Source organism: Phyllobates terribilis, unplaced genomic scaffold, assembly GCF_046119375.1.
Source record: "Phyllobates terribilis strain yellow unplaced genomic scaffold, ASM4611937v1 Scaffold_3__8_contigs__length_932513732, whole genome shotgun sequence".
Lineage (NCBI taxonomy): Eukaryota > Metazoa > Chordata > Amphibia > Anura > Dendrobatidae > Phyllobates > Phyllobates terribilis.
Genome location: NW_027362763.1, coordinates 584,145,617 through 584,159,923, shown reverse-complemented (window position 1 = coordinate 584,159,923; position 14,307 = coordinate 584,145,617). Strand labels below are relative to the sequence as shown.

The 14,307-nt window shown below is 42.3% G+C and overlaps 1 protein-coding gene across 2 annotated transcripts in view; it reads left to right on the top strand.

The window, feature by feature from the left end:
- FH (fumarate hydratase) overlaps window positions 1-14,307 on the top strand; it is a 173,747-nt gene that overhangs the window by 111,748 nt on the left and 47,692 nt on the right. For both annotated transcript variants that reach the window (XM_073671459.1, XM_073671458.1), the window contains exon 6: window positions 8,168-8,333. In XM_073671459.1, coding sequence (XP_073527560.1) covers window positions 8,168-8,333 — 166 coding nt within the window. The remainder of the gene's footprint in view (window positions 1-8,167; window positions 8,334-14,307) is intronic.

The window sequence follows — 14,307 nt, the reverse complement described above, 5'->3', positions numbered from 1 at the left end:
CATAAAGCAAATAGATAAAGCAGCGACTCAAGAAGAAGTCAAGTCATTATTATGGGGCACTTTAACTACCCTCAAATACATTGGGGAACAGAAACCTGTAGTTCCAGCAAAGGTAATAGGTTTTGACAACTATGAGAGACGATTACCTGCTGGACCTAATATTAACCAACAGGCCAGACCGCATATCAAATATACGAGTTGGGGATCAATTGGGTAATACTGATAACAAAGTAGTAAGTTTTCATGTATCCTTTAATAAGATGTGTAGTAGAGAGGTTACAAGGACACTAAACTTCAGGAAGGCAAATTTCCAACGGTTGAGAGATGATCTTAGTGCAATCAACTGGGAAGATATCCTGAGACATAAAGCTACACAAAGCAAATGGGAGACATTTATTAACATCCTGAATAGGACCTGTGCACAATATATACCCTTTGGGAATAAACAAGCTAGAAATAGGAGGAAACCACTATGGCTAAATAGAGCTGTAAGGGGCGCAATAAGTGACAAAAAGAAATGATTTAGAGAACTAAAGAAAGTAGGTAGTGATGAGGCATTAAATAAATACAGAAAATTAAATAAATTCTATAAAAACCCAATCAAGGCAGCAAAGATTGAGACAGACACCCATTACCAGTGAAAGAAAAATAATCCCCAAATATTCTTTAACTACATAAATAGTAAAAAACTAAAAAATGATAGTGTTGGCCCCCTTAAAAATAGTCTGGGTGAAATGGTGGATGAGGATGAGGAAAAAGCCAATATGCTAAATGATTTTTTTTTCAACCGTATTTACACAAGAAAATCGCATGACAGAAAACAAGATCAGTGATAACAAAAATTCTCCATTAAATGACACTTGCTTAACCCAGCAAGAAGTACGGCGGCTTCTAAAAATCACTAAAGTTGACAAATCCCCAGGCCCGGATGGGATACACCCGCGAGTACTGCAGGAATTAAGTAACGTCATAGATTGACCATTATTTTCAATCTTTAAAGATTCTATAATAACAGGGTCTGTACCACAGGACTGGCGTACAGCAAATGTGGTGCCAATATTCAAAAAGGGGACAAAAACTGAACTTGGAAATTATAGGCTAGTAAGCTTAACCTCTACTGTGGGTAGAATCCTGGAGGGTTTCCTAAGAGATGCTATACTAGAGTATCTGAAGAAGAATAACCTCATGACCAAATATCAACATGGGTTTGCGAGGGACCGTTCCTGTCAAACTAATCTGATCAGTTTTTATGAGGAGGCAAGTTCCGGACTGGACCAAGGAAATGCAGTGGATGTTGTGTATATGGACTTTTCAAAAGCTTTTGATACGGTTCCACACAAAAGGTTGATACATAAAATGAGAACAATGGGGATAGGGGAAAATATATGTATGTGGGTTAAGAATTGGCTCAGTGATAGGAAACAAAGGGTGGTTATTAATGGAAAACACTCAGACTGGGTCTCAGTTAACAGTGGGGTATCACAGGGGTCAGTATTGGGCCAGCTTCTTCTTAACATATTTATTAATGACCTTGTAGGGGGGCATACAGAGTAGTATTTCAATATTTGCAGATGACACTAAACTCTGCATTGTAATCAATACAGAGGAGGACAATAATATATTACAGGAGGATCTCTGTAAGCTAGAAGCTTGGGCTAATAAATGGCAAATGAGCTTTAATGGGGATAAATGTAAGGTAATGCACTTGGGCAGAGGAAATAAAATGTATAATTATATGCTTAATTGTAAAACACTGGGCAAAACTGTCACTGAAAAAGACCTGGGTGTATTGGTGGACGACAAGCTCACGTTTGGTGGCCAGTGTCAGGCAGCTACTGCAAAGGCAAATAAAATAATGGGATGCATTAAAAGAGGCATAGATGCTCATGAGGAGAACATAATTTTACCTCTATACAAGTCATTAGTGCGACCACACTTAGAATACTGTGTACAGTTCTGGTCTCCGGTGTATAAGAAAGACATAGCTGAACTAGAGCGGGTGCAGAGAAGAGCGACCAAGGTTATTAGAGGACTGGGGGGTCTGCAATACCATGACAGGTTATTACACTTGGGGTTATTTAGTTTGGAAAAACAAAGGCTTAGGGGGGATCTTATTACGATGTACAAATATATGAGGGGACAGTACAAAGACCTTTCTACTGATCTTTTTACTCTGAGGCCTGAGACGGGGACAAGGGGGCATCTTCTACGTCTGGAGGAAAGAAGGTTTAATCATAATCACAGACGCAGATTCTTTACTTTAAGAACAGTGAGACTATAATAATTATAATAATAATTTTTATTTATATAGCGCCAACATATTCCTCAGCACTTTACAATTAAGTGGGGACGTGTACATTCAATAAATTCAATACAATTTAAGACAGTTTAAACAGTTACATTAGGAGTGAGGTCCCTGCTCGCAAGCTTACATTCTACAAGGAAATGGTGTGGACACAATAGGTGAAAAGTGCTTGTTATTTCAGGTCTGGCAATTATGGAATGCTCTGCCGCATGATGTTGTAATGAGTGATTCACTACTAATATTTAATCAGGGCCTGGATGCCTTTCTTGAAAAGTATAATATTACAGGTTACATATACTAGATTCCTTGATAGGGCGTTGATCCAGGGAACTAGTCTGATTGCCGTATGTGGAGTCAGGAAGGAATTTTTTTCCCCAATGTGGAGCTTAATGTTTGCCACATGTTTTTTTTTAGCCTTCCTCTGGATCAATATGTTAGGCTATGGGTTGAACTAGATGGACTTAGTCTTCCTTGAGCCTTAAAAGCTGTTACTATGTTAAATGCCAGAATAATGAGGGGGAGAGAATGTTTTAAGGCATTTTTATTACGTACTGCAAAGTCAAAAGTTTACATACACTAAGATTACTATGCCTTAAACAATTCTGGACTGCCCATATGATGTCATGTGTTTGGCAGCTTCCAATAGGTTTTTTGGCAACATCTTAGTTAATTAGAGACACATCTGTGGATGTATTTTAATGCACACCTGAAACACACTGCCTCTTTGTTTAACATCGTGGGAAAATCTAAAGAAATCAGCCAAGATATCAGGAAGAGAATTGTGGACTTGCACAAGTCTGGCTCATCCTTGGGTAAAATTTAAAAATACCTGAAGGTGCCTCTTTCATCTGTACAAACAATTATGCGGACGTACAAGCAAGATGGGAATGTCCAGCCATCATAACGCTCAGGAAGGAGACTGGTTCTGTGTCCCAGAGATGAACGTGTTTTGGTCTGGGTACTAACCATACCAAAATAGTGGCAGAAATTACATCCTATATAAGGAAAATAGTGCCACATTTAGACGATTTTCTAGTAATGGGAAAATCAGAAGAGGACTGTTCAAGTCAAAGAATTCTTATCTGTTTTGACTGATTTAGAGTGGATAGTGAAAAGAGAAAAGTAAAGACTGTAGCCCCTTCAGGTTCAGATTTTTCTGGATAGCGGCTTAGATGCTATTCACCAAGTGTTTTCTTCCATCAGAAAAAAATGTAAAAAATCAGACAAAAGATCCTAAAAACTCCGAAAGAACAGGACATCTCAGTAAGAATCAATGCCCTTTTTAGGATCTCGAACTGCCTCTATTCCAGCATTTCACTGGGGCCCAGTTTCACGCAAGATGTCTACAAAGGAAGATCCTGGCAATACAGTCCAAGAGAGGCGACCATCTGGATCAAATATTTTGGCGGTCTACAAAGGTGCTAAACTCACTAATGTGGTGGACGGACAGAAAGAACCTCTTATTATGGGCCCCATGGGCAGTGCAAGGGCCGATGGTAATTACACCCAGTGTCCAGTGGGTTGGGGTGCCCACCTGGACGATCGAGCCCCCTCCCTCTCCTAAACTTCTAAATGTTGCGATCGCTATCAATTGTGTCATTTAGAGGATTAAGCAGCTGTTGCAGCTGGAGCTTGGCTATCCCTTAAGCTGAGCTCCCAGCGGTGATCTTGCAGGCACAACTCATATGTCTTCACAATTGCCATGATGTACTGGTACGTCCATTTGTGGGAAGCACTCGCAAAATGTGGCGCTCCGGTACGCCATATGGATGTAAGCATTTCAAGTTTGAAAATTTGCTACATTTTTTAAATTTTCATCAAATCTCAAGTATTTTCACACAAACAATGTTGACCTACCGTTAACATAAAGTAAAATGTGTGACGAAAAAACATTATCCGCATGATTGGAATATGTTGAAGCATTCCAGAGTTATTCCCACATTGTGACCTTGGTCAGTTTTGAAATATGGGTCTTGATCCTTACGGTCAAGATTGTCTTTCACAAAAGGGTAAAAAGGTACAGTCAATGTGCATGTAAAGCTCTGACCCCTGGAATTTGATGTAGTGAATTATAAATGAAATGATCTGTCTGTAAACTTTTTTGGAAAAATGTATTTCATATGCACACTGTATATGTGATGCAACTTAATAAAACTATAGTTTGTTGTTATGGATTGAATCTCTAGAGGGGATAAATATGACTCGTGTATGTGAACGTATGATTTCTACACTGCCCAAAAAAATAAAGGGAACTCTTAACCAACACAATGTACCTTCAAGTGAATCACACTTCTGTGAAATCAACCTGTCCAGTTATGAAGCAACACTGATCGTGAATCAATTTCTGCTGCTGTGCTAATGGAACAGACAACTGCTAGAAATTTTAGGCAATTAGCAAAACAACCCATATAAAGGAGCGGTTCTGCAGGTGGTTACAACAGACGATTTCTCTGTTCTCATCCTTTTTAGCTGTTTTGGTCACTTTTGCATTTTGTCATTGCTCTGAACCCTAGAGGTACAGTAGCATGAGGCGGTGACTACCGTACATCTCACAGAAGTTGCTCAGGTAGTGCAGCTCATCCAGGATGGCACATCAGTGTGAGCTTTAGCAAGAAGGGTAGTTGTGTCCATTAGCACATTGTCCAGAGCATGGAGCAGATAATGAGACCGGCCAGTACACCCGGACACGTGAAGGGGGCTGTAGAAGCGCAACAACCCAGCAGCAGGACCGCTACCTCCTCCTTTGTGCAAGGAGGAGCAGGAGGAGCAGTGCCAAAGCCATGCAAAATGACCTCCAGCAGGCCACTAACATCCATGTGTCTGCTCAAATTGTCAGAAACCGACTCCATGAGGGTGGTATGAGGGCCCGACGTCCACAAGTGCTGGGCGACTGGTGTTTGCCAGATAACACAGAGATTGGCAGATTCGACATTGGCACCCTGCGCTCTTCATGGATGAGAGTAGGTTCACACTGAGCACATGTGACAGTCTGGAGACGCCGTGGAAAACATTCTGCCCCCTGCAACATCCTCCAGCATGAAAGGTTTGGCAGTGAGTCAGTAATGGTGTGGGGAGAAATTTCTTTGGAGGGCCACACAGCCCTCCATGTGCTAGCCAGAGGTAGCCTGACTGCCATTAGGTACCGAGATGAGATCCTCAGACCCACTGTGAGATCATATGCTGGTGCGGTTGGCCCTGGGTTCCTCCTAATGCAGGACAATGCCAGACCTCATGTGGCTGGAGTGTGTCAGCAGTTCCTGCAAGATGAAGGCATTGAAGCTATGGACTGGCCCACCCGTTCCCCAGACCTGAGTCCAATCAAGGACATCTGGGATATCATGTCTCGTTCCATCCACAAACACCACATTGCACCACAGACTGTCTAGTTGACTGATGCGTTAATCCAGGTCTGGGAGGAGATTCCATCAGAAGAATATCCATTGCCTCATCAGGAGCATGCCCAGGTGTTGTAGGGAGGTCATACAGGCACGTGGAGGCCACACACAATACTGAGCCTCATCAGGAGCATGCCCAGGCGTTGTAGGGAGGTCATACAGGCACATGGAGGCCACACACAATACTCAGCCTCATCAGGAGCATGTCCAGGCGTTGTAGGGAGGTCATACAGGCACGAGGAGGCCACACACAATACTCAGCCTCATCAGGAGCATGCCCAGGCGTTGTAGGGAGGTCATACAGGCACGTGGAGGCCACACACAATACTCAGCCTCATCAGGAGCATGCCCAGGTGTTGTAGGGAGGTCATACAGGCACGTGGAGGCCACACACAATACTCAGCCTCATCAGGAGCATGCCCAGGCGTTGTAGGGAGGTCATACAGGCACGTGGAGGCCACACACAATACTCAGCCTCATCAGGAGCATGCCCAGGCGTTGTAGGGAGGTCATACAGGCACGTGGAGGCCACACACAATACTCAGCCTCATCAGGAGCATGCCCAGGCGTTGTAGGGAGGTCATACAGGCACGTGGAGGCCACACACAATACTCAGCCTCATCAGGAGCATGCCCAGGCGTTGTAGGGAGGTCATACAGGCACGTGGAGGCCACACACAATACTCAGCCTCATCAGGAGCATGCCCAGGCGTTGTAGGGAGATCATACAGGCACGTGGAGGCCACACACAATGCTCAGCCTCATCAGGAGTATGCCCAGGCGTTGTAGGGAGGTCATACAGGCACGTGGAGGCCACACACAATACTCAGCCTCATCAGGAGCATGCTCAGGCATTGTAGTGAGGTCATACAGGCACGTGGAGGCCACACACAATACTCAGCCTCATCAGGAGCATGCCCAGGCGTTGTAGGGAGGTCATACAGGCACGTGGGGGCCACACACAATACTGAGCCTCATCAGGAGCATGCCCAGGCGTTGTAGGGAGGTCATACAGGCACGTGGAGGCCACACACAATACTCAGCCTCATCAGGAGCATGCTCAGGCATTGTAGTGAGGTCATACAGGCACGTGGAGGCCACACACAATACTCAGCCTCATCAGGAGCATGCCCAGGCGTTGTAGGGAGGTCATACAGGCACGTGGGGGCCACACACAATACTGAGCCTCATCAGGAGCATGCCCAGGCGTTGTAGGGAGGTCATACAGGCACGTGGAGGCCACACACAATACTCAGCCTCATCAGGAGCATGCCCAGGCGTTGTAGGGAGGTCATACAGGCACGTGGAGGCCACACACAATACTCAGCCTCATCAGGAGCATGCCCAGGCGTTGTAGGGAGGTCATACAGGCACGTGGGGGCCACACACAATGCTGAGCCTCATCAGGAGCATGCCCAGGCGTTGTAGGGAGGTCATACAGGCACGTGGAGGCCACACACAATACTCAGCCTCATCAGGAGCATGCCCAGGCGTTGTAGGGAGGTCATACAGGCACGTGGAGGCCACACACAATACTGAGCCTCATCAGGAGCATGCCCAGGCATTGTAGGGAGGTCATACAGGCACGTGGAGGCCACACACAATACGGAGCATCATTTCCTTATCTTGAGGCATTTCCACTGAAGCTGGATCAGCCTGTAATTTGATTTTGCACTTTGATTATGAATACCATTCCAAATTCAGACCTCCATGGGATATCAGTTTTGATTTACATTGATCATTTTTATGTTTTATTGTTCTCAACACATTCCACTATGTAATGGATAAAGATTTACAACTGGAATATTTCTTTCAGTGATATCTAGGATGTGGTATTTTAGTGTTCCCTTTATTTTTTTGAGCAGTGTATATTGTGCATATTAATGTTACAGATGTGTGAAATATAAACCTTTTAACATTGCTATTTCCTGCTATTTATTACCATAGTGACAATTGTAGAAGCTTGTGCAGTAGCAATTATCCTTATCATGGCCACCCTGCAAAACCAGCTCCGATGATGAACTCCTAACATGGTGTTCTTCCAGCATAGAACTGCTGATTTTACCTCAGTTTTAAAATTGCAGATTGTTGCTGTGCTAACAGCTTCCTTACTCAAGCTTTATTGTGCCACATACAGTACATAGTGAAGCAACCATTCAGATGTGTAGAAAATTGTACCAAAAGAATATTTATTTCTAATGCTATTCCCATGCAAATGCTCTATTGCCAATGAAGTCTCATTTGAATCCTGGACAATAATTTTTCTTTTGCCACTAGTTTGTGAGTCACAAATAGTCCACCAAGGTTGCATGAGATAAGTCTCCATATTATTTATCGTATTTGAAGATAAAAAAGAAAAAAAATCTTGAAGTTAATCAAGAGCCCTAAAAATGTGTGTGTGTTTTTATAATTGTATGTATGTGTTTATAAAATATACATGTATTTTATTTATAATTTTTCTTCTTCAGGAGTTCAGTGCCTATGTTCAACAGATAAAATATGGCATCGCTAGAATTGAAGCAGCTTTACCAAGAGTCTACGAGTTGGCAGCTGGTGGGACAGCAGTTGGAACTGGGCTAAATACTAGAATTGGATTTGCTGAAAAAGTTGCTTCCAAAGTATCTGAACTCACAGGTATGTTTTGAAGGGTGATTTTTTTTTCCCTTCTGTTTATAAAATTTTGTAAAAACCCTATTTTTTATTCAATTGTCTTTAACATTTTCCCTACCAAATATGCTTTACAACAATACATTCTAAAATAGGATGTTTTAGCTTTTCCTATCAAAAGTTTATAAATAGTTCAAAATTATTCAAAGTCTTGTTTTCCACATTTCCATTCTTTTCATCATTTGCATATCACCAGCATGTCTATTGTTTCTATGATTTCTATAACTCCACGATTTTTCCTTCTTGGTATTACAATTTTAATGTTGCGAAGTGAGTATATGTATATATTTTTTAGTATATACACTACTCGACATTGAAATTTTAACACCAAGCTGGTGTTGTCGTGTTTTAAAAAAGGCGCTTGGGACACTCTGGAGAAATAAGGACACTACTAGTTGCATGATCAAATTAATGTACCCCCGAGCTTTTAGTGAACTAGAATGTAGATTAGAGTTGTCCTGATGGCATACAAAATGCCACCCCATGACATAATCCTGGGAGTAGGACTTATGGGACTTACCCTAGTGAAGACCTCTTTATAGCTTTGTCAATATGGTCTCATCAGCTTTGAAGAATGGTGCGTAGTGATACTTTCTACACTGAAAGTGAAATTAGATGGTATATACTAAGCCTATGGCATCAAACAGTGTCTGCACAAACCATCAGAAGATGTTTGCACAACATTCGGTTACAAGCCACCTATAGGTGTTCCATTGACGTCACACCACCACTCTTAAAGGCCATCATGGTGCAGAACAAGACTGCAATGGAGGTTACAATGGCAGTCTATCCTCTTCAGTGATGAGTCCTGCTTTTGTCTTGGATGCAGTTACAGCTGGAACTTGGTCTGAAGAACATGTGGGCAATGTCATAAAGAGGCCTTCACTAGGGAACGTAAAAGTGTACCAGGAGCCATTTTTCAGCATGACAATGCCAGGCCGCGTGTTGCTTTGTGCTACTGTGAGCAGCCTGCTTGACCTAAACGTGCCACTATGGCTTTCAGCACCTCCAGACTTCTTTCTCATCGAACACATCTGGAACATCATTGGTGAGAGAGAAAAGGAGCTGCCAGTAATGAAGCTTAATGATTAGCATGGCAGAACATTCCTCAGACAACTATTAACCCCTTAACGACCTTGGGTCTTTCTGTTTTTGTGTTTTCATTTTTTGCTCCCCTTCTTCCCAGAGCCAGAACTTTTTTAATTTTCTTTCAATATGGCCGTGTGAGGGCTTATTTTTTGCAGGACGAGTTGTACTTTTAAACGCCATCACTGGTTTTACCATATTGTGTGCTGGAAAACGGGAAAAAAATTCCCAAGTGCGGTGAAACTGCAAAAAAAAAATGCAATTCCACAGTTGTTTTTTGGGTCCTTTTTTTTACCACGTTCACTGATTGCTAAAACTGCTGACCTGCCATTATTATTCTCCAGGTCATTACGAGTTTGTAGACACCAAACATGTATAGGTTCTTTTTTATTGAAGTGGTGAAAAAAAAAACAAAGTTTTCTAAAAAAAAAATGACGCCATTTTCCGAGACCCTTAGCGTCTCCATTTTTAGGGATCTGGGGCCAGGTGAGGGCTTATTTTTTGCGCACCAGGCTGCAGTTTTTATTGATACCATTTTGGGGTAGATCCGATGTTTTGATCGCCCGTTATTGCATTTTATTGCAATGTGCAGCGACCAAAAAAACGTAATTCTGGCGTTTAGAATTTTTTTCTCGTTACGCCGTTTACCGATCGGATTAATTCTTTTATTATATTGATAGATCGGACGATTCTGAACATGGCGATACCAAATATGTGTATGTGTTTTTTTTTTTATATATATATATATATATATATATATATATATATATATATATATATATATATATATATATATATATTTTATTTTGAATGGGGCGAAAGGGGGGTGATTTAAACTTTTATATATTTATTTTTTTTCAATATTTTTAAAAACTTTTTTTTTTACACTTTCTGCTTGCTTCTATAGTCTCCAGAGGAGACTAGAAGCAGCAGTTGTCTGATGGCTTCTACTGCATACAGGCGATGAGCAGATCGCTTGTATGCAGGAGAAATGCTCACTTGCTATGAGCGCTGACCACTAGGTGGCGCTCATAGCAATTGAGACATGACAACCACAGGCGTCTGCTGCAGACCCTGGGTTGTCATGCCCACCCATTGGTGACCCGCGATCACGTGATGGGGTCACCGATGGGCGGGGCTTAGGACACGCTTCCCAGAAGCGCAAGTTAAATGCCGCTGTCAGAGATTGACAGCGGCATTTAACATGTTAACCGCCACGGGTGGATCGCGATTCCACCCGCGGCTGTTGCGGGCACATGTGAGCTGTAATAACCAGCTGAAATGTGCTCGGTTCAGTGCGGGCTCAGCGCTGGAGCCCCCGCTGAACCGGCCTTCCCGACCTGGTGCGTACTATTACTGACCAGGTCGGAAAGGGGTTAACCCCTTTATGATATGTGCCTTAATAGTACAACACACGTCATAACTGCCTGATTGGTGCGGCCTCCGTCGCTGAGCCCGCCTATTCCGGGCACATGTCAGCTGATCTATATATCGCGATCCACCCGTGGCTGTTAACTAGTTAAATGCCGCTGTCAATCTCTGACAGCGGCTTTTAATTTACGCTTACCGGAAGCACATCATTGGCCCTGCCCATCTACGACCGCGTCACATGATCGCGTGTCACCGATGGATTGGCATGACAGCCAGGGGTCTGTAGGAGACACCTGTGGTTGTCACTGCCAGGTTGCAGCGGTCGGCGCTCATAGCAAGTGAGCAAATCTGCTTCACACAGGCGATCCTATCACCGCCTGTGTGTAACAGAGGCAATCGGATAACTGCAGCTTCAAGTCTCCCATGGAGACTTGAAGCATGCAAAAAGTGAAAAAAATGAAAAAAAAAATTTCCATTCAAAATAAAACAATAAAAAAAAAAACCGCATATACACATATTTGATATCACCGCGTTCAGAATCGCCCGATCTATCAATATGAAAAAATAATTAATCCTATCGGTAAATGGTGTAACGAGAAAAAAATTCAAAATGCTAGAACTACGTTTTTTTGGTCGCCACGACATTGCAATAAAAATTCAATAATGGGCGATCAAAACATCAGATCTTCACGTAAATAAAAAAGAACCTACCCATGTTTGGTATCTACGAACTCATAATGACCTGGAGAATAATAATGACAGGTCAATTTTATCATATAATGAACATGGTAAAAAAAAACAAAAGAAACTGGAATTGCACTTTTTTGCAATTTTACTGCACTTGGAATTTTTTTCCCGTTTTGCAGTACACGATATGGTAAAACCAGTGATGTCGTTCAAAAGAACAACTTATCCCGCAAAAAATAAGCCCTCACACGGCCATATTGATGGAAAAATACAAAAGTTATGGCTCTGGGAAGAAGGGGAGCAAAAAACAAAAACTAAAAAACGGAAAAATGGTCCTATCATTAATAATCTCTTTCTTCGTTTATACTTTATACTGCATGAATCGAGATGTTTTGAAAATGTTTCCATATTTTCATCATTTGAACATTATTAACATGTCTATCAGTCTGTGTTCTTTTTTTTTCGTTTGTGTTATAATATCAATTTTGAGGAGTGTATAAAGTTATCCATAACTGGTATTGTTGTAAGCATTACAATTGGTAGAATAAAGGTTTAAAAAAAGAACGATGGAATTGTTGTGCCCTTCGTTCTGCTCATTCACGTTTAAATAGTAATCAAGCATTGATTACCAATGGTAAATGGTAAATTGCTGAGAAAGGAAGCCGTTTCTGCTGTCTCTGGGGTCACAACAAACTATTAGTATGGATAAAAATATAGGTTTTTAATATAACCTACATTTTTATCCATACTAATGGTTTGTCATGACCCCAGAGAGTGCAGAAACAACTTCCTTTCCAAGCGTCTATCTCTTGACACATTTTTTTTTTTTTTTTTACATGTATAGCAATAGTGGAGCTCAATTATTCATTGCAGTGTGCTGACCTACAGTGCATGTATATAACTTTGTACCATACGCCGCATACTAAACCAAGCAGAGCTTTATGGGTGACGGCCAGGGAAGAAACAATTGCTGAAGAAAAGACCTAAAAAGAAACGACTGATCTTTGCCAAAAAGTATGTTGACAAACCACAATCCTTCTGGGAAAATGTTCTGTGGATAGATGAAACAAAAATAGAGCTTTTTGGCCATGCAAAGCAGCAGTTTGTTTACAGACGGCGCAGTGAAGCTTATAAGAAAAAGTACTCCTTACCAACAGTTAAGCATGGTGGAGGATCCATAATGCTGTGGGGTTGCTTTGCTGTGTCTGGTACTGGAGGCCTTGACCTTATCTCAGAAATCATGAAATCCGAGAATTATCAAGAGATTTTAAAGCGTAATGTCCTACCCAGTGTAAGAAAACTTGGTTTGAGTTGAGGATCATGGGTCCTCCAGCAAGATAATGACCCAAAGCACACATCCAAAATTATACAGGAATGGATGAAAAAAAAATTGTTTTAAAATAGCCAGCCTGATCGCAATCCCTTTCTTTGGAGTGAGCTGAAACCATTGGGAAAATGAACCCTGAAAACATTCAATAGCTTGAACAAACTGCAAAGGAAGAGTGGGAGAAAATTCCAGCTGAGAAGTGCAAGAAGCTTATAGATGGTTACAGGAAACATTTGCTGGCTGTCGGCAATGCCAAAGGGTGTGCAACCAAGTATTAACTAAGGGTGCCTTTATAGCTGTTTGTTCTAGTTCTTCTTTGAAATTGCAACATGGAATTTTAAAAACAATGGTTTATTGTATTACTTTGGACCACTAATTAAAAAATCCTGAGGCTATAACTTGGGTGCATTTCCATTTATATCTGAAGATATTGTAAAGTCTATGAAATAAAATAAGGGGTATTATTAATGGTGAACAGCACTGTATATTAACAGAAAAAAGTTATGACTTGGAATCTAGGAATATTATATACACTGCTCAAAAAAATAAAGGGAACACTACAATAACACATCCTAGATCTGAATGAATGAAATATTCTCATTGAATACTTTCTTCTGTACAAAGCTGAATGTGCTGACAACAAAATTCATCAATGGAAATCACATTTATTAACCAATGGAGGCCTGGATTTGGAGTCACCCCCAAAATTAAAGTGGAAAAACACACTACAGGCTGATCCAACTTTGATGTAATGTTCTTAAAACAAGTCAAAATGAGGCTCAGTATTGTGTGTGTGGCCTCCACGTGCCTGTATGACCTCCCTACAACGCTTGGGCATGCTCCTGATGAGGCTGAGTATTGTGTGTGGCCTCCACGTGCCTGTATGACCTCCCTACAACACCTGGGCATGCTCCTGATGAGGCTGAGTATTGTGTGTGGCCTCCACGTGCCTGTATGACCTCCCTACAACGCCTGGGCATGCTCCTGATGAGGCTCAGTGTTGTGTGTGGCCTCCACGTGCCTGTATGACCTCCCTACAACGCCTGGGCATGCTCCTGATGAGGTTGCGGATTGTCTCCTGTGGGATCTCCTCCCAGACCTGAACTAAAGCATCCACCAACTCCTGGACCGTCTGTGGTGCAATGTGACGTTGGTGGATGGAGCGAGACATGATGTACCAGATGTGCTCAATCGGATTCAGGTCTGGGGAACGGGCGGGCCAGTCCATAGCTTCAATGCCTTCATTGCAGGAACTGCTGACACACTCCAGCCACATGAGGTCTGGCATTGTCCTGCATTAGGAGGAACCCAGGGCCAACCGCACCAGCATATGGTCTCACAAGGGGTCTGAGGATCTCATGTCGGTACCTAATGGCAGTCAGGCTACCTCTGGCTAACACATGGAGGGCTGTGTGGCCCTCCAAAGAAATGCCACCTCACACCATTACTGACCCACTGCCAAACTGGTCA